The following is a 27,620-nucleotide window of genomic DNA, read 5'->3' as shown; positions in this document are numbered from 1 at the left end:
GACGCGTTCTCGCAACACAGGACAACTGCGTAAAACAGGACAAGTCGCTAATTACGTTAAACACTGCATAAAATATATGAAATTGCAACCTTTGCTCAGTTCTGCACTTTTTCTAGTTCCATACAAAGTTTGACTTGTATTACTGAGCTGGAAACCTGTTTTCTACGGGCATGTATTAAAGTCTCGCGAGATCTCGCAATCAGCGGAAAATCGTCATTAAAAATAATCGGGCAATATTGCGCTGTAAACTTCGGGTGAACAAACAGTGTATGTGCATATGCTGACCTTGAAATGCTTGCCACAAAACATTGTGAGGAGCATATGGCAAAATGCCTTGTCCTCGACAACCCAGTTTGGCATTTATTTCTAATCTGTATGCTAGTGTGCAGGTAGAGATACAGACAACCTCGATACTGTTTTGCGGTACATTAATGTGCTCGGAGTCCAGTCATCCTTGTCACTACACAGTCACAATTAATGACGTTTTAGTCTAGTTTTGATTCTTTACGAGTATAAACAGCATGTGGTCGCTTTTTTTTTCGAACAGGCCTACCAGTGATAGTAAATTTGTCGTCAACGATTGCAGTGTATACGCTGAGACTCGTAAAAACAAACAAACAACAAACAAAGAATTATTTTCAAATTGTATTTGACATTTCATGAAGGTAAGGAGGAGCTTACCTTAACGGTTGCGTGTAATGTACATTTTTTACATATTAGTAACAGTTGTTGCCCGACTCAATACCTAAAATTTGGAAGCATTTTAAGGTAAAAGCGCCCCGGGGACAGAAATTCGGGCTTTCAAATTTAATGAATTCTCTTCTAATCCACCACATGTAGGGGCTCATTTTAAAGCTCAGGATAAAAGAAAAGATTTCACTTTCTTAGTTGTTCGAAAATCGAAAATTATCCCCCCTAGAGTTAACACAAGGATGGCGGTCATTTTGAATTTCAAATTTCGGGAGATCTTTGATAATCTCTCTGGTCCCAAATTTTGCACGGTAACCCAGAGTGGTTGAAAGTTTCATTGAGGAAAGTTTGAATAAAATTTAAGTCTTTCACTTTGGAGGGGCATATTACTTTAAATGTGTGTCCTTTTCTACGGAGACCTCGTCCGCTTGTTGCGTACGACGACTGCTTATTGCATAGCTGTTTGCGATTAGGTGTTTATACACGGTCAGTTGCTTAGGATTTTCCCTGTCAAGAAGCACACGTACTTTGCACCATTTCGACGGACACCCCCTACCCCCGAGTCGTTACCACTCAGTGGTAAAGCAAAAGTGATTAAATTTGTCATGACAATTTTAAAATTTGTGGCGCATAAATCAGTGCTCGGGGATTCATTCAAAACAGCATTTTCTCTTCAAATTATTTTACGCCTGGCCCTGTATGACATATGTTCAAGCCTAGTAGACTACTGAATGAACAGTGATCACGTAAATATGGCCAAAAATTCAAGATTAGCGTCTTTCATCGCACAATCTAAGGAAATTGTTACCAGACAAATATATAAGGCGCCACGAGAACCGCTCAAGTGTTCAGAAACTATATCGTATAATTTCACGTTTAAAATTGAAATCCTACATATTCAGTCTACACTAATTTTATAATTTTACGCGTGAACAGAGAAAGGGACACACTGGTGCAAATACAACAAAGAGAACGAGTAATCAGACGTAGTGAAATCGGGCACATTATTTTTGTGCTAGGATTATAACCTATAGGTGTTATATTATTAAGAACACCGTCCATCTGGACCTGTATTATCTGTATCTTCTCATTTAATGTTGCTGAAAATATTTCCAAATGAAAATTTGACAGTGAGGAGAGTTGCATATGAGGGTTTTTTTCTATGTATTATCAGACTATTTTTCTTTGTTTTCGCAAACTATTTCTATCGAAGAACTGTCAATTAAAATCAAACTGAAGCCAATGGATATGTAGGTGGGTGGGTGAGTGTGTTCTCTAAAATTATGCCAATTTCTATTCTGCACAATAATGGCAGTTTTTTAATCTTATTACTCGTACACTGTGTGTACCTTTGACGGGTTCGATGGAATGAACTGTATATAAATCCGACCTATATTTGTTGAAGATTGTCCCTGCATGGGAAATATTTTAGCCGATTTGTTTTACGACTAGCCGGAAACTTTTCGTCGATGATGTAACTTGTATATCTCCTTGGATCTCGTCACTTTACAGCCAAAGTACCCCGACCCCACATTTCTAACGTTTTTTTAAATAGTTAAAGGGCCATAAGCTGTAACTTTTGATGACATTTTTCATAATTTTTGTTTTGTAAATTTGTCCATTGTAAAATATTGTTCTACTCCAAAAAAAACGTGTTGAAGCACCCACTATGTAATATATATTGTCAACACAACGCCCTACATCTGTAAAATGCACTGTTATTGTTTACGTTAGAATTTCGGTCCGGACCAGGATTCACTTATCAACAATTGATAAGAAAACAGTGCAGTTTACACGCATACAGGCTTTGTTGACAAACTGAATACCGTATATCTCAACATGCTTTGGGGAGTCACGAGAAACAGTGGTTGACTTCGTAAAAAATACTGAAAAAAATGATCAAATTTACAGCTAATAGCCCTTGATATTTAACAATTTAGAATTGCTTTATTATTATTACTTTGAAACACTGTTTTGGTTTCGTTTGAGTAACTCCCTCATTTGTTTTTGTAACGCTTTTCTTCCCTTCAGAGGGAAGTTATATGTTTAATAATAATTAACTTATTTTCTTCTTTCAAAGGTCACTTTAGATCTGAAGTATATTTGACTTGTTTTTGCTAACATCATTGTCTCTTGGTTTCATGAAGAAGGTCATGTGAATATTCCATCTCCCCACCCTTTGACAATTACTGATGTCTGAGATCATCCTTTCCATTGCTACCTAATCTTGTCTTGTTGCTAGATTTCCGAACGTTGCGAAGTAGGAAATATATTGACAAACATGCCTGCGAGATTCTACGAGAGACAAAATCTTTAGAACTAACAGTATACGTAGCGATGGCACATTCATCTGGGAAATCAACAAAGCTGTTCGAGTGGTAGGCGTTATTAAAAGCGATTTCGCAGCGGGCGGCTCTTGCAAATTTGTTCTTGAGTATGTGGGCAGGGAAAAGCCTGTCAGCTATTTTTTATCATCAGTGGGTTGGCGGGAAAATTTATTCTGTTGGCGGACAACTTTCAAAACAGCCAAACTTGTGGAGCAAGAAGAATTCGGTTGTTTGCGGGAAAGAACTTTCATGGGGAGTGCAAACTCTTGGTGAGGGAGGGAGGTGAGAGAGAGAGAGAGAGAGAGAGAGAGAGAGAGAGAGAGAGAGAGAGAGAGAGAGAGAGAGAGAGAGAGAGAGAGAGAGAGAGAGAGAGAGAGAGAGAGAGAGAGAGAGAGAGAGAGAGAGAGAGAGAGGAGAGAGAGAGAGAGAGAGAAGAGAGAGTGTGTGTCTGTGTGTGTGGTCGTCGTGACTGACAGACAGACAGACAGACAGACAGACAGACAGACAGACAGACAGACAGACAGACAGACAGACAGACAGACAGACGGAAGTATGGAGCTTTATGGTTGAGAGCGGACCAAAAGGGATTTTTCCAGATGGAGAATTAATTAATTAGGGGAAAACCTGTGGGAGAAAACATTTTCAAATTGTAGAGGGAGAGCGGTTGCGAGTACCTTTCACTCCCTCCTTCAAATTTTGTTCACTTAACAAGTATCTTCATGCAAGACATCTTTCACAATTTCACGAACTCTACTAGGTGGCCGCCCTTGGTTTGCGAGACTTCGAGGTGGCTTAGCTTTGATGTAATGAGGGTTTCTGCTGTTCAAATATTGAAGAGAAAAAGGGGATTTGGTCAGCCGTCGTTATGACTACGGAAACAGATTATTACGCCCCGTACAGCGCTGAAGATTAATTGAACAGTCGCTCTCTGTAATCTTGAAGTTGTCAAGGCCGGAAACCAGCCAACGGCACAGGTCGGCTCTGCGACTCGTGAAGACATCAATCCACCGGTCTGCGTGTACGTTCTCAGAAGGAGCTGTCAGAAGCGGGTAGAGAACAACGAAGAACGGATATTAATCAATTTACTCAATCGGAAGCAGGCTGATATAGTACGGCTCTGTGGTAACCGCTCGAACGGAAACAATTGCTGTATGTATGGCGCGATATTAGGCCTGAACAATATTGAGAAGGCCTTCAATACCGAAAATGTCACTACATTGCACTTTTACAGGACCGATTTAGGTACGCCCTTATGTTTCCTAAAAATCCCTGTTCAGTTTCAAGACGTTCCATCACAAAATTGAGTATTTAAGATCGTACAGAGAGAGTCGTTTTATTTCAATTATCACTTCAGTTACCCTTCAAGGTACGATCTCGGCAGTCTCGCACAATCTCAGCTTCGCTGATCTTGAATATGTATCAGTGGAACACTATAAGAGTGAACCACGATAGAACGCACAGTACAATAAATTGCCCACAATTCCCTTTGATTTGTATCCTTGAAGGTTACTTTTCTAATAACTTTTTCATTTCTGTATGCAAGCAATAATGTGCAGCATCAGAATAATTGATAAATAATACCAAGTAAAAGTACGTTTAGAAATTCCAGTGAAAGTTTCCAAATAATCATTAAACAACCATGGAAGTCACGTTCTGTAGGTACTACAAATGCCATACTTTTTAGGCAGCAAGTTATGACGAACTGAAGGGTCATTCTCTGAGAAAACCTAGAATGCAAATTTCTTTTGTCATTACCATCGGAAAAAATCAATATCCTTTTGTTTCAAAAAACAGGTGCAACTAGTCTCCCTACTTTCCATCACATTATTCTGTATGGCTGAAGACACAATCAGTGAAAAATTTTATAAAAATGCTATCTCCTCTCTCAATCTTGCATAATTTTCCAAATAATTTAAAATGAAAATTGAGAAGAATGGTGTCCTTAAAAGTACGTTTTCAGAATTTTTACAACTAGTCTATGAATTTGTCTACACATGGGAGACCTGGTAAACTTCTCTGGGCAATCTCCGAGGATACAAATCATAATGAATTATGGGAAATCTACAGTACTGTGGAACGTCGCAAGGGATACTGTGTGTGACATCTGCCTAATCAGCGGCCTCCACCGATGGTCTTCTGTTTTTAAGTATGCCAGTCGATAAAAACGATTGTCGATTCAATTTACTTTCTCGGGAAATAGTGCGAGGATTGTTTCGTTGTTGACATATTTACCAAATTTGTTACGCCAATAGCGGAATATTCCATACAATATATTATGTCCGGTGTATAGGTTTATCGAAATCTAAATTTCGTCATTTCGACAACACTGTGGCTCGTAACAGGTCAATGGACAGGGTACTTAACGTTTTATCTTAAAATTTATACTTCGAGGTCACACTGTTGCTTTAGTCTGTAAACAACAAAATTAGCCCTGAGAATGGTGCATATCAAGGGAACCCTGGAAGGAAATTACATTTGTTTAGGCAATGCAGCAAGGGACGCTGAGTAGCATGGCTGGCCTTATTTTGTTGCAGTTTCGATTTTTAATGTGATTTCCGTTCGCATTTGTCGGAGGCAGTCAAAAAGTTGTTTACGAACAAAGATGTTTGCAAGCGATTTCTTGGCGGGGGATTTCTTTGTTGTCTCCTATATCAGCGGGCGGGAAAGGGGCGGACGGACATTTCTTTATCACTAACGGGCTGAGAAACTCTATATTCTTTTGCTCAGTGGAGAACTTGAAGTAAAAACCAGTGGGCTGGGGAACTCGATCGTTTTGGGGACTTTGCTGAGGTGGAATGACAGGAAGAGGGCAGTGGGGAGCGTTTGTAATGCGGGGACGAACAGTTGTGACTTTTCCTGACGAGGAATGGATATTGCAGAATTTTTTTTTGAGATTGTAGCTTGATGGCAATTGCGAACAGCTTTCAACACCCCTCCAAAATATTTTACAAAACTAGTATCATGTTAGTGGAAAGACACTTCTGATTACGCAGTAACTCGAAATGGGAATGTTTGCAACCCCGATGTTGCATATTGTAGTTTCTGTCGTCTGAACTCTCGGCTTAGTTGCTAAGGTATACGTTCAACAACCGTACTTTGGTCACCGTTATCTGTTACAATAACTGTCAATCACACATTTCACTTTGGTGGCCACGAAAAAGCAAGAGCGCCGCCAACATATAAAGTATAATGCTTGGGACGCTCTGTGAGCCGTAAACTTGGCTTGACTCGCAAATCTCACCATGTATAGATTTGCAAATTTGAGGTGACCTTTAGTCTCCGTCTAGATCCGAGAACATATTGTTACCTCAGACTGACTGGACTGTCGTATTGTGCCAAGCGTTGCCGGTAGATTTCGTCAGGCCTGATACAAAAATGGTGGTAAAAAGTTGGTTAGCATACCTTTTCAGACCCATTAACATCTCGAAAAGAGTCTCCTCCAACTAGCTGTCTTGCCTCCTTAGATTATCCAGACACAACAAATACCTGGTATTTTGATGTTAAGTAGTTTTTTTAACTTCTAGGATTTACCGGAAAAATCTGCCGTCATTGTTTCTCACGTTGTCAAACGACCCAACAGGCAGTCGGCAAAGTAAATTTTGTACTGTCGATTTAAGATAATATGCACCTCGAAAGTGAAAGACTTAAATTTTGCTCAAATTTCCTCAGTGAAACTTTCAACCATTCTCTTACCGAAGCAAGAATAAAAATCAGGGTCAGCGTGCAAACTTTGGTACCAGAGAGACAAATAACTTGCGATTTCTCGATATTTGAAATTCAAATTGGCCGCCATCCCTGTGTTAACTCTATGAGAAAAAATAAAATTTTTGATTTTCGAAAAACTAAGACGGTGAAAACTTTTCTTTCGCCAAGAGCTTCAAATGAGCCCCCACAAGTGGTAGGTCAGAAGAAAATTGATAAAATTTGAAGGCCCGAATATCTGTCCTCGAGGTGCGTTCTACCTTAATTGCGCATCTACACCATTTACGGAAAATACAAGTTGATTGAACGTATGAGATAACCACCTCTTGCCCACAAGTGATTTGTTCCAAGAACATTCCGGAATATCATATTCTGCTTTGTATGAAAGGACGCTACAAGTTCAAATTATCATTTTAATTTTACAGTTAAAGTTACAAATGATGTATGTGTTAAATATCTAAATTTGTACTTTCACTTTACTTTTCAAAGAGCGGCACATTGAAGCGGTATAAAGAAGTTAGAGTCACTCGTATGGCATTTGCAACTAAAAAACAAAGGATAAGCTACGTTTCTGGGTGAAGTTCAGTTATTATGTACAACCACATAGTCTTACATCACTTGTATGAAACGTTGAACGAACTTGAAGTTCTACGGCACCAGCACGTGGTGGCGCTGTTTATCAAGGTCGATGCTCTGACATGCCGCTGCTCTTCAGTATACTAGTATGGAAAATAAGTGTGTATTACCAGTGTGATGGTGTTGTTTTTAATATTGACTTTTTATCAGCTGTGCAAACTTTTGATTTGAAATTAAATGTACAACAAAAGGTCGTTGACCCCTTTTAAATTATGTTGATATTCGAAGAAAAATGTGAAAAGGGTTACAGTCACTTCACAGCTGAAAATCGATACAATGTAGCGATTACAGTTTTTTTTCACAAGCATGATCATTTCCATGGATCAGCTTGAAGATGTGCGGTTTGTCTTAAAAACGACTGAAGCTGTATTAGAAATGGCTGTATAGTCACAGTCGCCAACATCTTCGCCATCATTGTCTTTCTCTCTACCAAGATCTCTATCGGAACTGAAATCATCATCATCATCATCATCATCATCATCATCATCATCATCATATCATCATCATCATAATCGTTGTCGTCGTCGTCTTGATGATGATAATGATAATGATGATGATGATGATATGATGATGATGATGATGATGATGATGATGATGATGATCATCATCATCATCATCATCATCATAAATTGATGAATTTCGACGTTGATGTTTCTACGACGATTACTAAGACGATGTAGATCTGAATCTTGATTTTTCTGACCTTTTAAAGGCGTGAATTTTTGACACCTGCTTTTTCAATATTTGTTGCACATATCAATGACTGCTTATACTATATGAAGATCGTTCGTTTGGATGGTTCGGATGTACATTCGTCCGAGGCAGCTCTAGTCGACTACTTTGCGGATTATACATTCAGATATATTAACATATCTATGCTTTTAAAGGATTGGATTTGCATATTTTCCGAGCATTCAGTAATTTACACAATTCAATTCATGCTATTTTCAACTCTGACGCGATCCGAGATCAGACCATATACATTCAGTGGCTTCCAGTTCAACACAGACTTGACTTCACAATCCTGTCACTGATTTCCAAACCTCGCGATGGCAAAGCTTCACCCTACAGTCAAGATCTGCTCAAGATGATCGCTACAAACTTGGCCGTGTATTGCGCTCCGAATCTAAAAATCAGTTTTAATTTGCGTATCTCAGTATCAACTGAAATACGTGGAGTACAGGCTTTCTCATCTGAAGCCCAAACAGCTTTTGGATTCATTGCCATATGAAACTCGAACAATGAAAAGCTTCAAGCATGAATTAAATTTCCATTTATTCACAAAGGAATATCATGTGCACTGATTTTCCGTGCATCTGAATTATACATTGATCATTGATTTGGGCGTCATAAATATTTTGATCGTTTTACTGATTGCCCTTGACGTTTGCATCCTTGCAGACTATTTAAAACGACGATATCGTTTAAGTTGATATTAAACCGGATACTTGCAAAGGCAAATGTGAACACAGACTGAAGTAGAAAATATTATGAAGTCTCGCGAGATATCGATATTTTGTCATATCTAAACCGCCTCGATATTATTACCTGAAACTACCTGAGTTCGAATATTTCTAAGATATATTTGTTGCATTTCAAGGAAGAGACTGTATCCAAACCGTCAATCACTTGACTTACAATAAATCACTTGCAACTAATACGCAAATGAAATTAATGGCCTTAATTCTTGCAGGGATTGTCGAAAAACTCGATCGAATAAGTAAACCTGATTTTTAAAACACCTAAAAGCAAAGTAATCTTCCAGCTATTATAATGAGGACGCTCAACGCCAAAACCAAAAAAATTATCAGAGTTGCACTTTTTACAGTTCAAGAGAGATCACCAGAGGAGATGTTGAGTAATAAAGTAAGCGAGTCAGATGCAAACCATACGGGCAGACCACAATATGTTTTGACGTCGTCATTACGCAAATCCCTGCTAGGATTTAAATAGCATTTGTCGAGCCCACATCGAAATTCGAATGTCCTCTGCATTCAATTTCACGATAGAAATGCCGAGACTATGACGAGCAACAGATTCGAACAAGGTAAGGAAGAACAATTTGATAAGAGAGAGAGAGAGAGAGAGAGAGAGAGAGAGAGAGAGAGAGAGAGAGAGAGAGAGAGAGAGAGAGAGAGAATTAATTAATCAATTAATTAATTAATTGGATAGCATTGGATAGCCTTTCATTAATTAATTAATTATAAATATAATGAGTGCAACTGTAACGCTTCCCAGCATACCTTGTATATTCAGTCACCATATCCTGCTATTCAGCTTTGATTTTGTGTAGTGGTAATAAACATGTAACATGTAGTAAAGAAAAGTAATGTTTCAAGAGCGACATGCACTTTTCTACTATTTGTAATATCACTGGTCAGTCGTTTCAGATGTTTTGGTCGCTCTTCGTTTACAGCTTATACACTAAAGAATGTAATCTTACTCAGTTATTGTGACTATGCCTTCTCTCTTTCTGTCCGTCGCAGACTCTTACCGTGTGAATCTTCACACACGATGAGAAGGCACGACATTCTGCATCTGATATCTCAATTTGCCATGTGCTGAGAACAGTTGGGGGCGCTATCAAGTGTGCTCACTTCTGAGCTCTTCAATGACAAGCAAATGCGGGAGAGTTAAATTTATAGAATATCCTTTTAGTTATTTATTTTGGTAGACTAGTTTCATTCGATTCATTGCCATCAGGATAATTATTGTGCTTATATATCTGGGGGGATACTGCAAGATATTCATTATCTATATTAAAGAATTTTCAGGCTCTCAGATTTTCTCTCAATGCCGCGGCTGCTGAGTAAGAAAACAAAGCTGATATGAAATGACTGATGACCACGCAGCTAGCTTTGCATCTGCGTGGATAGTGCCGCACAATTTACCACAATTGTTAAAGCATTAAATTTGATTCTACTAGTTTGCAGCAGCAGCCTAAATCTTGCTCATTTTCCTGCCATTGCCTTCCAGAGAGGTCACGACGAAAACTGATCCACTATACATCAACCAATACCTGTCCAACAACCGTTCACAGTAATGTTGCTGGCTGTCATACAGTTCGGCTGTTCACGGACTGAAAGGCTATCCAATATAAGACACGCTACTAATCACCCGTACAAAGCACGGCTCTGATATCTCGTTTAACCTTGTCTAGACTCTGGCAACGGGAGAAAATGTTTGTGTTTCCATATAGCACTGCAGCATGAAATATTACCGATATTTGTTATTCAAAATGACGCCATTGGGGAAAATTTAAATTTCGATTTTTCAAGCTTCAAAATGGGCTCTCACAAGTGCGTAGACCAGAAATGTCTCGTGAAAATTTGAGGGGTGGATATCTGTCTCGAGGGGCATTCTACCATTATCGTTGGGATTCAAAGTCTGCAACAAATTACAGATTTGAAATTGGCCTTCAATACCTGGCCATGGGCTTAGGAGTTAAGTATTGATGATCAATATTAGCTATGCACGCTGTAATTCAACGACCGTGAATTGTCGAAACCACTCCCACTCCACCAATGAAACTTTCGTCTTGAATTCTAAACTGATGATTTAAGGTCATGCACTTAAGTAACTCATTCATTTCGAAACTTTCTGGAGTGAATTGTCCTCCCGCATTCCACATTGCCACTTTGTAGCGGCGGGGAGCTGTTATACTAATGGAATGCACTTCTCCGATTCCATGCCATAGCTTCTGGGATTAGCATCGCCTTACAGTCGGGATACATTGGGGTGAGAAGCTCCGGTGACCTTCAATACACTCCTCAAAAATTAGATGTATTATGGGAATTGCCACCGTCGCATGGTCATTTGATGAGAATTGTGTTTAATGAATGAATATGTACACTGCTACTGGAGATGAAGACAATTGATCAACACACAAACCATTCGCCACTTTGTCATCACCCTGCAGTACCACGTGAAACATTGAAATGTTTCTCTCAAGCAACTACTTGTAATCAATTTCGTCACCGCCTTGTAGTACCACTTGAAACAATGGTAATCTTGCTCTAAAAACTAATCCATTTTGCATTTCTAGGAGACTGTATTACAGCAAAGTTAACATCCGCTTTAGATTATTTATGCTACGAAATGTCTTCTAAAAACGTCAGCACAAAAACAGCGTATTTGTTCACAGCTCCCACGATTGTCAGTTCCAGACATTTGCAAATAACATTACCTTGTGTTTGTAGCAATATGTATTTGCAATACACCTTAGCGGTGTTCGTTCTAAATTAGTTACGCCCTCTTCTTATCGCATAACTTTAGAATCAATCCGGGAAACAAGGACTTGCGATTACGTACGGGGTTACGTTCTGTCCATTCCTTTACAACAAAAGCTCTATGCTGCATATTGAAAAGGCGTCACCGACGCTTTTCGTGGCAGAGTTTCTCGTAGTCTTGTCTTCTCGACCTCGTCGCTTCGTTCGTGCATAAGAAATCGCGATAACAATCCGCGAGCGGTTCAGAGTGAACGACTTCAATATCTGCCCCTACCGCTAGTGGCGCTCTTTACCTTGGTTATGAAATTGCGTCAGCCAAGTAATGAGGTTGGGAAAGGAAGACTATAAACAAGTTTCTTGTTGACCCATACAAAACTTGCCCGAGTCGGAACGCATAGGTACTAAACACAGGTTTGTTACCAAGGTGATAATTAACCGAAAATGCGCTGGTCAGACGTGCATATTGATACCGACTCTTACAGAATATCCACATATTCACGAACATACCACATAACATACACACACGCACGTATCTCGCGTACAAGGAAGTGGAGGACGACCGTGACGTTGATCAAGAAAAGTGTTTCGGTTTTTACTCTCGTTCAAGTACAATAAAAACGAAGAATAGGCCATCTAGAGTCAGTGAGCGAAGTCAAAATGAAGTTTCCGGAGATAAAGCGTTATTCAAAATGTTACGATTTATTTGCCAACTCTTCTTTACTACGAGAAATATTTTATCTACTCAAATGATTTCAAATATCCTGCACACCGTGTTAAGTACGACAGTTTTATAAGTACGCTTTCAACAAAAGTAAAGTGACTTTAAGAGAACGTACAAAAGTGTGATGGACTAGTATTTGGTGACAACTGCCTTTTAGTAAATCCAATGCTGTCTCAATTAGAATTTAACTTTAGCAGGAAGGTTCTACACCGGCAGCAATGTATTTCCTAATAATGCGTCGATTTGACGATGATTTTAGCAGAAATTGGGTTTTCATTGGCAATGTAGTGAAGTACAAATGTAATGAAAATGTCTCAGACTCGAACAATAAATGTACTATATGAGTGTTTTTTCTTGAATGACAACGAAAACTTAAAAATTCGTATCTGATGATATTACAGGCCAGTAGCTTTCAAATGTCACGATCTACATACAAACTAAATTGAATTGCGTTAAAAAGTACTCTAGTATAAAGTAGCACCAATTCAAGGAAGACAAAAACAGTAGCACCATTATACGGAAAGGAATTGAAGAAACTACCACACAACCAGGTCTTGCGCCCTCAAAGTTCTGAAAAAGAAATGGTACAGAGAAGTTAGTGAACGTGCTGGGTCCACACACCCCTTGTGATTCCCTGAAGGCATGGTACCGGCAAAACAATTTTTTTGCCACATAAACGGTGGTTCACAGGAAAATAAGAGGTTATCATACATCACACACTGGAAGGATTAAATTTAGAGTAACGACTATTAAACACAAATGATGAAACCAATCGGCATCATATCCTTGAGCACAATATGGCAAATGCCACAACTGTAGATGTGTTACTTTGTTACAATCGTTCACGTACTTAATATTTTACCCATAACTGATAACTTATCATTTATGGAGATTTTTTTTATGAAAGACAGTATTTTGGGATATCTAACTGAAATTAACTCATGGGCACGGGTTAGCTTTACGGGCAAGGCCATACTTACCAGTTTTGTAGTTTTGAGCAACATTGAGCGTAATAGTTTCTTTGGCGTCGCCTTCAGAATTTGTTGCCGTGCAGGTGTATTCTCCGGCATCGATTGGACGCAGTTCGATGAACTGATGTTGGGTGGAGAAAACGTAAAAAAGAAAATCATGTTACCCATGTTAGATCTGGGAAAAATTGAATATTATTTCTTCTATGATATGAAAAATATCCAACACAAAGCCGTATCTTCTGCGTTGTTCTGTGGTCTGCATTTTGTCGCCATCTGAATGCGCATACAAATTTCGGGCAACTCGCTATGAATATAAATTCTAGGTTATTGTATTCTCATGAATCTGTGTAAACAGCATCCACACACAAACAATAAGTTTAACAGCACTTAGGTCACAGAACCCTGGTAACAGGGGTGGAGCGGTAGTCTGATTAAAATACGACATGGAGATGGTGACATTTTCACCTTTGCTTGTTCTTTGCTGTTCTCCATAGCAGATAGTCGCCATTTTTTCAGAACAGGAGCAGTACTGCCTATGTGAAAGCTAGCATGGAAAACATTTTTTTTCTGTCACAAGTATGAGAGCAAGAGTACTTACGATCAGGTAGGCGATCATTTCATTTCGTTCGTTGCCTCTGATCAGTTGCAACTGAACGTTTTCATTATCGCCGGGCAACTCTTCATCACCCTGGAACCAGGCCATTTTAGGGGTGGGCACCCCATGAGACTTGCAGAACAGATACATCTCAGATCCAGCTATATGGTCTAGCGTGGTATTCGGTGTTTTGATCGTTGGGGCTGTGGATAATAAAGGAAAATCGGTTACTTTCATCAGAGGACCCTCCATTGAGGTTGTATTGGGTCTCCGCTGCTATCCCCATGGTCTGAGTGATATAAGCAGTGTACAAACAGTATGAGGTCCCGTTCTAGTCTTCCTGAGGCCGTAGCCCAAACAACCCCGTGATCGATCGTTTATGTTGCTTTTAGGAGTATTAAAGGTTACGCATATACTGGCCGCTAGTCACTTGGCTTTTCTCGGCAGCTGAGTTACTGGCTGGGCCAAGCAACAGTCTACTATGTTTTGATACTTTAATGCCAACAGACTTGGAGTAAGTCGAGGTTACCTATCAATAACACGATTGGAACTAATTTGGGATAATTTGACGGTGAAGTAATGTCTATTTGATCTGCAAATGTAAGTTCAGCTACTTTTCTGTTTAAGTTACACACTTCACTTTTTTTATGAGTAATTTGTAATATCGCAACGTTCAGCTTTAGGGCACCTAACATTTTTGAGAAATTTGAAAAATATGAAAATCCAATTATCCCAAATCAGTTCCAATTGTGTTCAATGCAAAGGTACTCAAAGATAACCTAGAAATCTGGTTGTTGTTGTTGTTGTTGTTGTTGTTGTTGTTGTTGTTGTTGTTTGTATTGTTTATCTTTATATTCCCAATGTTTGTTGTTGTTGTTGTTGTTGTCGTTGTTGTTGTGGAACCTGTAAGTTTGACTTATTCCCGTTGGTTTTCTTTGCAAATAAATAAATAAATAAATAAGATTCGACGAACATAACTATTTTGTTGTTTCAAACGTAATGTAGATGTCACAAGAAACACTACAAGGACACATCATTTGACCCAATGCAACTCTGTCCAAACGTACACTCTATTCCTATAATTAAGAACAACAACAAAATCACGACGAATATAAATATAAACAACAATACAAACAACAACAACCAGATTTCCAGGTTCCATGCTGGCTACTAGGAAATAAGGCCCTTGAGCAACATGCGAAGTTGCACATATCATAGATCATAAAACTGTCTATGCACATCAGCTTATCATGGAGGTAGAAAAAAAAGTCTTGCTTCTACCTCCAAACACGATGAACTTTAAAATGCTATTCCAAATACGTTTGCTATATTGGCTCAATTTCCATCTTTGAAAGATGGTAACTTCGGTCTTGAGCGAATTGCGCACATTTGAGTGAAGTGACCGTGGAGGACGGAGCCTACGCGGTCAGACGGTGATGGCAAAATACGACAAATCTCTTCTATTGTAGGGCATAGGCCCATGGGGCGAGTGCAGGGCAGCCCTTCACTGCAACTTGAAGAATGCGTCGGGGTTCAATTGGGGTTATTAGCATACTAAGCGACCGGAAGTATGTATTGGTATGCAGAAAGTCACACGTGGCAGTTCCGTCTGGAATCGGTCTGCTTTTCAGCCTTTATACCTCTGGAAATAACAGTAAAGATGGACGCTACACCTGAGCAAAAAAGATAAGCGCACATTTTCACGTGTATACACACTGTATTTTGAAAGAAGTCTGGGTTTTAACTATCTGGCTCCTCCATGGGCGATAAAGAGAATCACAGCGTCCCCGGTTCTTTACGCATAAATAATTCATACAAACCTCTTTTGCAGTAGCCTTTACTCTTAACTTCAATGTTGCCTGGTTTACCATCCTTTTCTAATTTTTTGTTGGCCCATTGTAGATGACAGATACTTTTGTAATCGACATCGTCTGACCCGCATAGGTTGTCGGAGTCCTCCACGCAAATGCAGGTGCCTTCAGTTTGGTCTTCTTTCTCGGGGTTTATGTAACAATCGAGTCCTTCCCGACACTTGCCGGTGTCCCAGTTCTCACCGCCGCAAGCTTCTTGTTCGCTTCGTAGGCACACAAAGCAGCATCCACAGTCGTCTTTAGCGTAAGCCATGCAGTTATTCCGTAACTGGCAGTCTTCCTTCTTGCAAGGAGGGCATTCTCCGTCCGCCTCCGAACCCTCTTGAGGTGCACCGAGGCACAGAGAGGCCAGCACGAAGACAAGGAATACTTTCATGTTTCTAAACTCGCATTCAAGGCTACCAGAACGGTACTGCGTTGCTCACGCTCAGGGTCCGACGCTGGCTGTTCGACGCTGTGTTGTTGTGTACAAGGAGCAAATCAACATTCAGAACGATTTTAAATCAGAGGCCATACCAGAAAAGAAATTGTTGCACGGAACAAGGCCAGATAAATAGTAGGCTTGACCCAAACTTGACCCAACAGTTTCAAGTACCGATTGGTCTGTTCAAAACACCTTCTGTCAATAATAAAGCATGGAGTTACAACAATGGATACCAAAGATTGTGAGGATGTGGCGAAGATAGTGATGCGTTGACATGGCAGTCAACTGAGCTGAACACCGAGTATAGGAACTGGACGAGACTAAAGGCTCACTATCATTTGTTCGCTGTGCGGCGGAGTTACAGCTCGTAACCAATTGCTAGGCAGAGGCTCTATGACGTTCTATTCGCCAAGACAGTGGACTGTCTGTTTATTGCCCGGACCACAGACGGTCGAAATCCATGTTCGAACATTCCATGGTTTGAACACAGACCCTCGAAGTTTTTCTCCAGGGTCTATGCATATGGTTTGAACTCCATGAAGAGTTCACATGTCAATATGATTTTTTGTCAGTCTCTTTCTACTCAATTGTGTAAATACTGAACACTTGGTTGCGTAATTTTATTATTAATGATTGATATAGAACAATGTTGCTGTTCGCTCACATTATCTCCAAGGGATCCGGACCTAAAAGAAACCCCATAGTAAAGTCTCATCGTAGACGCATGAAATTATTGTACCTCCATGAGTACAGTACGTTATACAGAACATAACACGTTCCATAAATGCTCGTCACCTCTTGACCCCTGAAGTAGATTACACCCCTATGATCTCACATGAACGATGAAAGGATTTCAAAATACAGGACGTGATTGGTGGGAAAGTGTGAACTCTTTCAGCGGTTTCAATATATCTGTCGTCATAGTGACTGTCGGTATAGGTTGCAGCATAGACACACCGTCTATTGTTGCAGACATGCCTGATTAACTTTGGCTTGGGAGCAATCTACTACCTGTGGCATTCCCAAGATTTGAAATGAATTTGTCAGTTCGGGAATAGCCACCAACTATTCCATTTGAAATTAGCGGGGCAACTGATATCCGCTGCTGCGTTTTGAAAATGCCAAAATTTTTAATATTGAAGAATCTGACTTATAAATCTGTAACCAAGCTCATCAAGTATTACATATCTGAGACGTAAAAAAACGTGTTGTGCCATACATAGATTTAGGACGCTTTTAGTCAGGTTAGAGTAATGCTGTGACATAATAAATATAAAGGGCTCCATCTGAAGCTTAATATCAAGATGTTGCGTCATCGACTGACTGTTTAAACATTTTCAACACATTTCCCCACAGATACTCCGCAAAACGATAGGGTTCTACACGGTCCCTTAATGGAGGGGCCGTGGGTTCTACCATAATATTTGCAGGCAAGAAGCTTTAGAAATATATTGATGTATATTTGTCCGTTCGTATATACACATCGAGGGACCGTGCGTGGATGTATCGGTGGACGACAGGCAACGCGGTCAGATACATCAAGTCCTTTGATTTTTATTAAAATCAATTACGCAACTACTTATTAGCATATACTAGTAAACAATTGCCACATCTTAATTAACTTCAAGGTTGAACTTAACAATGGTAGGCTTATCTGAAAGTCAAATTTCATCTCCAGGGTGCATGTGTCCTCGCCAAAGATCAGTGGAAGCTTCTCGGTCTTTGTTGTGCGTTTGCTATCAGTTTATGATTCCACCGGCATCGGTAGCTGGATGGACTTAATCGATCGGTCCATGATCGATGAGAGGATACCGCGACATTGGCACTTTAGACATATAAATATATGTTATGCTATGTTAGAGTCGCTCATAAATGCACAAGTACACAATATTTCAGAAAAGACCGAACAAAATGAAACACAATCAACTGACTCGAATATAAATATTCTAGCCTCCTTACTGGACAAACAAAACACTGACAATGATTAAGCCACAAAGAGTGAAACAAAAATCCAAGGGGAGAAAATATCGAAAAAGCGACAGAGGAAGAACCACACTGGTTTCGAAACGTAGCGTCAAAAGATCACACTGTCATTCGACAGCCAGATTACGGCTACGTCTCGCCATGCATTGTAACAAGATGGCTGAAATGAACGACGTGGTACAGGCTTGTCTTCTGTTTTTTACCTGCTGCATATGCGGTCCAGACCGAGTCGTCGTCGCCATAATGATCTGAATGCAGACCAAATGCAATCATTAACCGATTTAGCCCTTGCGTTTGATACGTTCAGAACTGCAATAAAGGGAAAACGGCTCCACGCATCTCATACACTATTTTTTTCGTTTTTGTGTTCATGTTATGTTATATAATGTTAGAGTCTCTCATGAGAGAGTATGCAAATTGTGAATTCCTGGCTACATTTTGCCAAATTGTGAAGAAGTGAGCACATAGACCTACCGAATGTTTTTTTTTCCCCAAAAGTACAAGACATATACAACATGGATGCTACTTATAAATGTTTTACAAAATTGACAGTACTGGAGAGTTTAAATATTCCATCGAATAAATGTTTTAATCTCAGAAATTTTGGGTGTAATAATGTACTAATGGCAAATTTGATAAAAAATAAAGAATTCCATTTTAATAGTCACACATTTTTTCATTTAAATTAGAGTCTTTACTGTTCAAAGTTTTACTTTTGTGTTATTGTACGATGAGATGTGAAAATTTCATTCACTGCATGAACTTGGAATGAATGGTTTTATAATAAAAACTGTGACTTTTCATCGTACATTTGTATAAGATCAAGCATGGTGACCCCATCTTTTTTCTCTAATATTTGATTATTCTCATATGCCAGAATTGACAAATCCATAGTAACTGTTAATAAGTCTCCTAGTCTTCTATGTGTTGCACTCTGGCCTGATCTTGTGTACAAGTATGTTTCACTGTCAATTGAGAGTCCTATGACCGAAACTCTTCTTCAACTCAGCAATTACATCAGAGTCAGAGCTATCACTGTCCCTGCCGGTATGCAGTGACAGTGACACTACCCGTAGGCAGTAGCAGGGCGGTAGCTGTATTAACTTTGTATTTTGACAATATTTTGGTTCAGTTTATACAACTGCGTTCTTGTTCTACTCCCTACAGCATGTTGAACTGTCCAGTATTCAGTCTTGCCAACACAGCCAACGTGTACCGTGCATTTGTATCATTGACAAACATAAACTTTAAGTCTGAACTCTAATTTAGACGAACGGGCTTTGTTGACAAACTGAATATCGTGTTTTTAGCATGCTGTAGAGACACCAAGAAACTGTATTTGATACATTGCACAGAAATATTGAAAAAAATATCAACAGTCGCAGTTCCTGCCCCGCTACAAGGTCAACTTGTTTTTACGAAAATTTAATGGCATTCACACTTTTTTAGACTTTTTTCGAGATTAAAGTCATAAAATGCGACAAAACAGTTCCAGATTTTGTTTATTTATCACTAACATCAGAACCATTGAACGACATCAAAATGTTGGAAACCAAAATATTTTCAGGTCCCTCAAGTCCCCCCTCGACTACCCCCTGAATTTTCGAATCCTCCCTGTTAATTCCTCCAGCCCCTCTCACCATTTTTTATTGAACGCAGCTTTACACTTTTCCAGTCGACATGTCGACTGTGTAACCGTCTTCTCCGATCCTGGTGGCCGTAAGTCACGACACCAAGTAGACATGAAGAGCCCTTCCATCCCCATCACTGATACAAAAGATTCGGAAGAATTTGCGGTAGCTCAAGAGGACAGTTTCATGTACACATGACTCCTTGCGGTGCGGAATATGCATGGCATATGCAAAAGGATTCCGTATGAAACTGGTGAAAATCTGGCAGTTTATTTGCATCGGAATCCAATGCAAAATACGCTGCATGTCCTTTCAAAAGGATAACTGTTCGAAAGCTTGGCATAGGTGTATTTCTAAGTTAACAGCTTGAAAAGTCTGGTACTGGAGTTTACAGGAGAAGCATCCAGAGATACTCAGAAATGAATTTGTGCAATCACCTATGGGCCCTGAAATACCCGGGTAACGATCCCATGAGTGATGAACTGTCATTTCCGAATTCCATGCAAAGTTTTAAATTCAGTACTTATTTACTAACCATGCACTTGTATAAAATCAACAGACAGAAAGAGAACTGATATTTCCATGTAAGTTCTGTTGGGCCGCACTTAATTTGGTTTCATATCGACGATCATGCTAGATCATTGGCGATCCCTTCGTTTCGGCTTTGTGTGCTACGTTTTAACCTGTTCATCTTCAGTTCCCTGTAAACAGGTCCAAGATCACCATTGATAATAATGGGTTTGGGTAAAACCATGGTGGTGAAAGGGTTAAGTGGGGCGTATAGACTGGGTGGGTTCCTGCAAAGATCTTGCCGTTGAATGAATTTATTGACTCAACACTATCGACAATGATCCATTCGCCTTTCTTCAGCCGCAAGGACGCAAAGACAACTAAAAACTCTATTTAAACACTGAAATAGTACACACAGCAATGGTCGTCAGAAAAAAATACTTTTATTGAATCATAGCGTTTTACAGTACTACACTCAACATCAAAACAACAAAATGCTACGGACATACCTGTTTGGGAAATGTTCGATGACAACTCAATATGACGTAAAACCATGACCAAACAGTTGACTTCATATGAACTTATGTGCCTTGGTGAATTTCTCAAGTTTATAAGACTCCTAACTGTATTATGCACCCTCCCTCAGACTCCCTCCGATATTTTCCGATTCAATTTTTAAAGTTCTAAAGATGGGTGCCCTCTACCTTCAACTTCAACTGTCAGAACTACATGCACTGATTGTATCAGACGATGATACAAATTCCTGACTACCATAACCTTGTAGTTTTGGTCTTTCAAATGAAGAAGTGTTCGCTTCGAAATTTAAACAGCTCTCATCGCGTCCTAACAAAAACTAAAGAAGGGCTGCCATGCAACACTTTTCAGGGTACTTGACAAAGTGGACAAATCGAGATATATATATCTTGACAATTTGCAAACGAAGAAATCAGTAAAAGTATACCTATCAAACCACTGAATACGTATAAAAATTTGCTAGACGTCTAAGTTCAAGTTCTACTGAAGGGTTAGCACCACTTGAAATCAACTAGTATCGCCAAGCACTCTCGGGATGACTTGCCTTAGAGCTCTGAAATCGAAATGAAAAAAGAGAATGGTATTAATCACAATTGTTGTACGGTTCAAAAACTTGTCACTGAGTTTAGATGATGAGGAGAGTCTAAGATGATATTATACCATTGGCAAATGCTACACTATCTTTATTTGATACTGGATAACTTCTGTATTAGACGGAGCGAACTGTGCCAAATTTGTGAATCTAATACCTACATTCGAAAATCTCAGCACTGTTTAAAAAAGACATGCAACTATTCACTAATCAGAGTATGTTAACATTGCCATCCTTTAGCAAATGAGTGCATCATTAAATCACTCAACAACAATTCTGTAGATGTTTTGAGTTTTTTTCAGCGTAAATCGTATTTCACTGACCTTTTACCGCAACTTACCAGCCGAATCAACATCCTATCAGACGAATGTACATGTACAATTAAGAACAATAAATAAGTCATAGTGCCTGATTTCCCTTTCTGACGACACCGTGCCTTCTTGTAAGTGTACGGAATTAATTAAAACAGTCCCGCCACACACGGGAACGTGGCGAGAAACCTCGTTCGTTCAAAGGTCTATTGCGCATGCGCGTCATAGACTTGCATGAATCGCTTTCTCTCTGCTAAACCAGGCTTGGCCACCAAAGTGCCGAGGAAGCTACTTTCGCAGAGAATGAGATTTTTTTTGTTCCTTGACAAAAACACGAATTTGAACAATTCTGGTAATAAAGTACTTTAGGAGGGACTAATACTGTTTCCCTGTCTTGCGTGTGACAAGTGGCACTTTTGAGGAATTTACCTGTTTTGTCCTTTAAGTTTGGGTGTATGGTGACTGAAATTTCTTCGGATGCTTCGCCATTAGAATTCGAAGCTTTGCAAGTGTAATTCCCAGAATCGATTGGTCGAGGGACAACTAACTGGAAGATGAAAGAAAACAAACAAAACAAATCACAAATCAAATCCTACCGTACATACACTACACACTAGCCTTTGTGAACGCGAACTAACTTTACTTTGTTTGGCAGACTACCAGACGTCAGGTGTGTGAAAACTTCCATTTACCCATGATAAAAAGCTCTGTCCCTTTTACGTGGCCATATCTTCTACCATATCGTCTTCATGAAAGTTTAAACTATTCAGTTTTGTATTGCAAAGGGACATATCAAGGTTACATCCCAGTGCTCTAAACATTAACGTGAGCAATGGTACAACAAAATGACGTAAACTCATGCATTTGGCCAAGCTTTATGTAAACATTGCAGCGGTACATTCCACCACCGGTCACCTAACGTCTGCTGATGTGCAGCGTGCTCGGAAGGTTATATCTGATTGGTCGATTGTCACTATTCATGGCAACTTAGGGAGTCTAATTGTATTATTCAGTCATAACCGTGAAGATTCAGCCAACCAATGGGCTAACACCTTCCGAGATGGTGACATTTAAATACGAAATTACAGAGTCACAAAATTTTACTTACAACCATAAAGCTGTTCGTTTCGAAACGTGATCGGCCTCTCATCATTTGAACTTGAACGTTGTCGTTGTCGCCGGGCAGTTCGTCGCCTTTGAAATGCCACGAGATTTTTGGTGTTGGCACACCGTGCGCCGTGCAGCTCAGATACAAGTTTGCCCCGGAAACTTCTTCGATGGTCGAGTTCTCGTTGGTCACCTTTATGGTTGGAGCTGGGGAAAAAGTGAAACCAACGTCTTGCAAGTCAAGAAGGAGCACTCAACGGAAAAGAAAATGACACGAAAGTTATTAGAGTACAGATCCTATCACAATGAAATTTCACCTGAGCTAGGACTATTGATAATATTTACTCTTACTAGAGTTATGGTCACTGGCCCTAACTTGCCCCCACCACAGTGCCTCCATCACTTTATGCAAAAACTATTCACAGTGTGATTGCGGAATCAACATGCCTTTGTTAACCCTGAAGGGAAAGCGATTATGGCTCAAGGACAATTAGGTCATGGATGTAAATGATTAGGTTCACTGTCACAGAGAAAGTGGTTTGAAGAAACTGAAAAAAAAATGACGACAAAGCTAACGAAAATTGCTGCTCTTATTAAATCCTTTGCCAGACGGCTGATACAGCAGCGAACTTGCTCATGTGCCAAAACAGTGTCGAAGTTCAAATGGTCCACCCCTAAGGCCGCCGACGGAGTGAAAACTCTGGATCTACGTGAATTGAAATGCAAATAAGCATCTGGAATGACACGTAGCACTTCCGTTCCAGCCGTGTGGCTGACAGCGTCCAGTCATAACCGGAGATATAATTTACAGTACACAGTAGTACAGTGAACGAGAGTAATATTAAAACTTTTCGGTCTGGAAAAGGTATTCTTGTGCCAGAGTTCGCGATGAGATCTATGTTGGCTGAATAAAAACATACCTCTTTGGCATGCGCCTTGGTTTTTTACTTCAATGTCGCTTGGTTTTCCCTCGGCCTTCAACTTCTCATTCGCTAAACGAAGTTCGCAGACGCTGGTGTAGTCTTTATCGTCCGACCCACACACACTTCCCATCTGTTCTGTACACAAGCACACGCCTTCCTCTTCACCTGGCTTTTTCTCGCACACCAGCCCATCGCGACATTTGCCGTGTTCGAACCTATCGCCCCCACACGTCTCCTCTTCTATCTTCTCGCAGACGTAGCAGCAATCGCAGTGACCATACGTGTATGATCTGCAACCGCGCTCTTCGCATTCCTCCCAGTTGCAGGGTGGACACTCTTCGGCTTGGTCGGCTGCCGAAATACCGACAATCGACAAAATCAACAGAGCGAGAAACTTCATTTTCGCGCCACAGTTAGAGCTGTGATTGTAGTTGTGCGGCGTTTTTCTCTTCCGACCGATCCGACGACACCCTACCTACTGTGGTCCGCCGACCTCCAGTGCACAGAATGAATTTATACCGTCTTGGCCATACCAAAACAACATTGTGTTTCACTACTCATTTCCATGGAGAGAAAATTCGAGAACGCTGTTCTCAGTTAAAGTGAATACGTCATTTCCTGAAGAGACGATGGTTGGAGAAGAGTTTAGGTATCGTCTATTACATTCCCCTACGATACAGACCTCTTGTTGTTGTTCTTTTCATTTCAATCATACCTACGAAAACCGGTTACTGTAATTTCTTTATATGCCATTCTTTAAAAGCCATTTTACAGTGGAGGCAACAGGATATGCCACGGACAGACTGTCTGGACCGTGGTTTGAACCAGGCGGTAAACAATGAACTACTGTTTGCCTAAGTAAAGGCATACACCAATTAATATATAGAGGGGTGTCAGAGTGAGACAATCCATTTTTTCGCTGCAAAGTGTCGTCGCAAGGTTAATATCGGATGAAGGGCTTCATGATTACGCAAGATAAATTTCCACAACTAAGGTTTACATCGAACCACAGTCCCTGCAGGACTGTGATCAACCCAATCGCTAGGCTCTTATACGTCAAATAAAGCAAATTATAGTATAGTATTCCAGGGTTGAATTGAATATTAAAACGACATAACATCTTTACTGGAAGAATTCAGACTTCATCGTTACATCAAGGTACATACACGGTTACTCTACCCCACATATGGGGTAGCGTAACCATGTACTGACAAGAACACCAATCAATCAAATTGTCTTCTTCCTGGGTGTCAATCAAAGTGTCTTCTTCTTGTCCTTGGGCACGTTGTGTGCCATTCTCGCAAGCAAGTGTTTTTTTTCTACAACACAAACGAGCGCAAAAATCAGAATAAATCTAATCAAATTAAAAATCTTAACGGCTTTACGACTAGCTGGTTCAGGTTGCTGTAGAGGGGTCCGTGGTTTTCGACGATGGTTGAGTACGAACCCTGAATCCGCCGTGGTCAAAACAACTTACCAACTCATCCTACACGCAAGACGTAGACTTCTTCTTCCTGTTTGCATGAAGAAAATGTAGCAAAGAGCCACATCATCAAAAGCTGTCCACGAAAAATGATTCTTTTACCAGTGGGTTTTGTCTGAAGCAAGGGGGGCCGTGTCTGAATTCGAGTGTATGGTATGCATACAACAGGTTACGTTATATAGCCGTAAATTAAATGTTTATTTTCTATCGGATTGGAACTCCCAACCAATTATAAGAAGTCGCCGATCAAAACCACTATAGCTACATATTTTGTATGAAAAGAACGTCGATATGTAATTCTTGTTGCATCGAAAATTCGCAGTTTCGACGCGAAAGTTGGTCCGGGTAGCCACAAATGCGTTTGAGCAAATTCCATATTCGCCGAGTTTCAATAAAATATGCATTTGATTTCTTTATATTTTTAATTTCTCAAATTTTATTTAAAATCGATTTGTCGAACAGAAGCTTTAAGGGGTCGAATCTCCCCATCCAAAAATTTAACGGACTTAGTATTTTTATCTTACATCGAACTTTTGACGTCACCTCTTACAATAGTTTGCTGGCATACATGGATACGGTTTTACCAGAATTGTGTGGTGATATTTCTTCACTTTCAAGTCATATAAAGATTTTTGAAAATAAAAAGCATGTGGTGAAAATATAAAATTTTCACTTCGAATATTTATCTCTCAAAATCCAGAGTGACCCCTTATAGATTGTCCCGTAAAAAGGACATGAAGATTTTTAAGGCTATTTTAAAGGTCCGCTACGCTATAGCACGGCTGGCTCAGTGAGCGTCGTTTGTCAGAAAGACCGTTGAGGGCGCATACCTGCGTAGCGAACGAAGGGGCTGTGAGAGAGTTTCACGACGTTTTCTTCAGACTGAGTATAATTCGATTGTATAGCCATATTTTTTGGAATTCCACGTGAGTGGATAGTACTTGCTCTGGAGGCCGCGACGTCACCGGTGACCTTGACATGTGTAGTAGTAACCAACAAGGAAATATAAGGGGAAAATTATTAAACTTGATGGCATCGTCCAACTCGAAGTTCCAAGTTACAGCTCTTTGGTTACATGTAATTACGTTCCATAAGTACGCGTAGCGTCTATAATTGTTATGAGATGGTGAGAATCGGCAGGCATAACTCAAGCTGTTGTACAGGACCGTGGCACTATTAGTCATAAAAAATGTGTCAAAAATGAAATGCCAGTAATAAATTTATGAACATCTTTGATAAAATTATGACATTAAATAGATACCTAACTATACTGGAATCCCGGTAATTTTCAGAACTTAGGCCAAATACGCTCTTGCAGCAACGGTCCTAGGAAATAAGGGTCTATAGCTGATATTGCACAATAATGCGTGGTCACAATATTGGCTTCGCAGTCTCTCGTATAGATCGATTATTTGTCTAAGTGTACAATAATGATAGAAATATCACATTTTTATGAACTATGTCCATAATCACAAATTTAGTATTAGCGTATGCAACATTTACAACTTGTTATGACTCCTAGCGCCTTCTGGCCCTGTGGTTGTTTTAGTGCATAATATCTGTCAAAATCAATAACATCGACAATAATAGTGTCAACCGTTTGACAAGGTTGTATGTCTCGCATGCCGTTTTATAGGATTATCATCATAGCTGATAATAAAATCGTCCATGTTGTCTTTCCGCCATATTGGAGTCACGTGTTAGGGAGAAGACACGTCTTCTTTCTAACATGCTAAGACTGGAATTTAATTCGGACGATATCATAGATTTTGTTGCTAACTACTTCAAAACACAGACTGCATGCCCGCTTACCCGGGACAGGTAAAGATTTTCTAAGTCGGTTGGGCAGTGTGAACATTTGATGTACCTGCCTGATAGATAGATGGAATGATTTCCAAATTTTATTTGCTGAGATCAGAGGCGAGATATACTTGGTATATGTTCACGAGAAGTGATTAAATAAGGCTAAGTCTTGTAAGTTATATAACATAGTAAGAACAGACAACGTTTCAAAGTTGGCAGGTGCGGCAGGTTGTTGTCTGATTTCCTACACTGCTCATAAGCGGTATGATACTCTCTCTCTCTCTCTCTCTCTCTCTCATTTTGCTTTGTATCATTTCAGCTGATACCTTCAGTTGCAATATACGGGACTCTAGAATGTCCATCAAAGTGCCATATAGGGGTACACAAACTACATGTACTTCACTCCATAACACTCTTTATGCGCATGGGCGACGCGCCAATGAAATTTGCTATCCTTTTTCTCTAAATTTTTATGAATTACAGCACTAAGAAAGTAAAAAGTTGACACCGTTTGCACACGACAGGCAGAGTTACTTAAACATTACTGTTGGTGGGAAAGAAGTACTTGAATTTTTTT

The 27,620-nt window shown here is 39.8% G+C and overlaps 2 protein-coding genes across 3 annotated transcripts in view; both read right to left on the bottom strand.

Annotated features, from left to right (window-relative positions):
- The window catches only part of LOC139120482 (insulin-like growth factor-binding protein 7), a 200,108-nt gene extending 175,511 nt beyond the window's left edge, over window positions 1–24,597 (bottom strand). The window contains exons 1-4 of one of the 2 annotated variants that reach the window (XM_070684939.1): window positions 23,755–24,597; window positions 22,836–23,041; window positions 22,157–22,274; window positions 21,348–21,377 (exon numbers count right to left, since the gene is read on the bottom strand). In XM_070684939.1, the coding sequence (XP_070541040.1) occupies window positions 21,370–21,377; window positions 22,157–22,274; window positions 22,836–23,041; window positions 23,755–24,157 (735 nt within the window). In that variant the 5' untranslated portion in view covers window positions 24,158–24,597 and the 3' untranslated portion in view covers window positions 21,348–21,369. Of the gene's footprint in view, window positions 1–20,717; window positions 21,378–22,156; window positions 22,275–22,835; window positions 23,042–23,754 lie in introns of those variants that run through there. The other variant, XM_070684938.1, reaches the window with a different exon arrangement.
- On the bottom strand, window positions 12,265–16,556 carry LOC139120480 (insulin-like growth factor-binding protein 7). Its single transcript, XM_070684937.1, has 4 exons — window positions 15,692–16,556; window positions 13,875–14,074; window positions 13,286–13,397; window positions 12,265–12,875 (listed from the first exon to the last, which is right to left on the bottom strand). Exons 1-4 carry the CDS (start codon window positions 16,116–16,118, stop codon window positions 12,868–12,870), a joined length of 747 nt encoding a protein of 248 aa, XP_070541038.1. The 5' UTR covers window positions 16,119–16,556; the 3' UTR covers window positions 12,265–12,867.
- Window positions 24,598–27,620: the final 3,023 nt, after the last annotated feature.

Source organism: Ptychodera flava, chromosome 20 (assembly GCF_041260155.1).
Source record: "Ptychodera flava strain L36383 chromosome 20, AS_Pfla_20210202, whole genome shotgun sequence".
In the NCBI taxonomy this organism is placed as follows: domain Eukaryota; kingdom Metazoa; phylum Hemichordata; class Enteropneusta; family Ptychoderidae; genus Ptychodera; species Ptychodera flava.
Note: the sequence above shows the minus strand (reverse complement) of the source record. Positions and strands in the feature narration are given on the sequence as shown.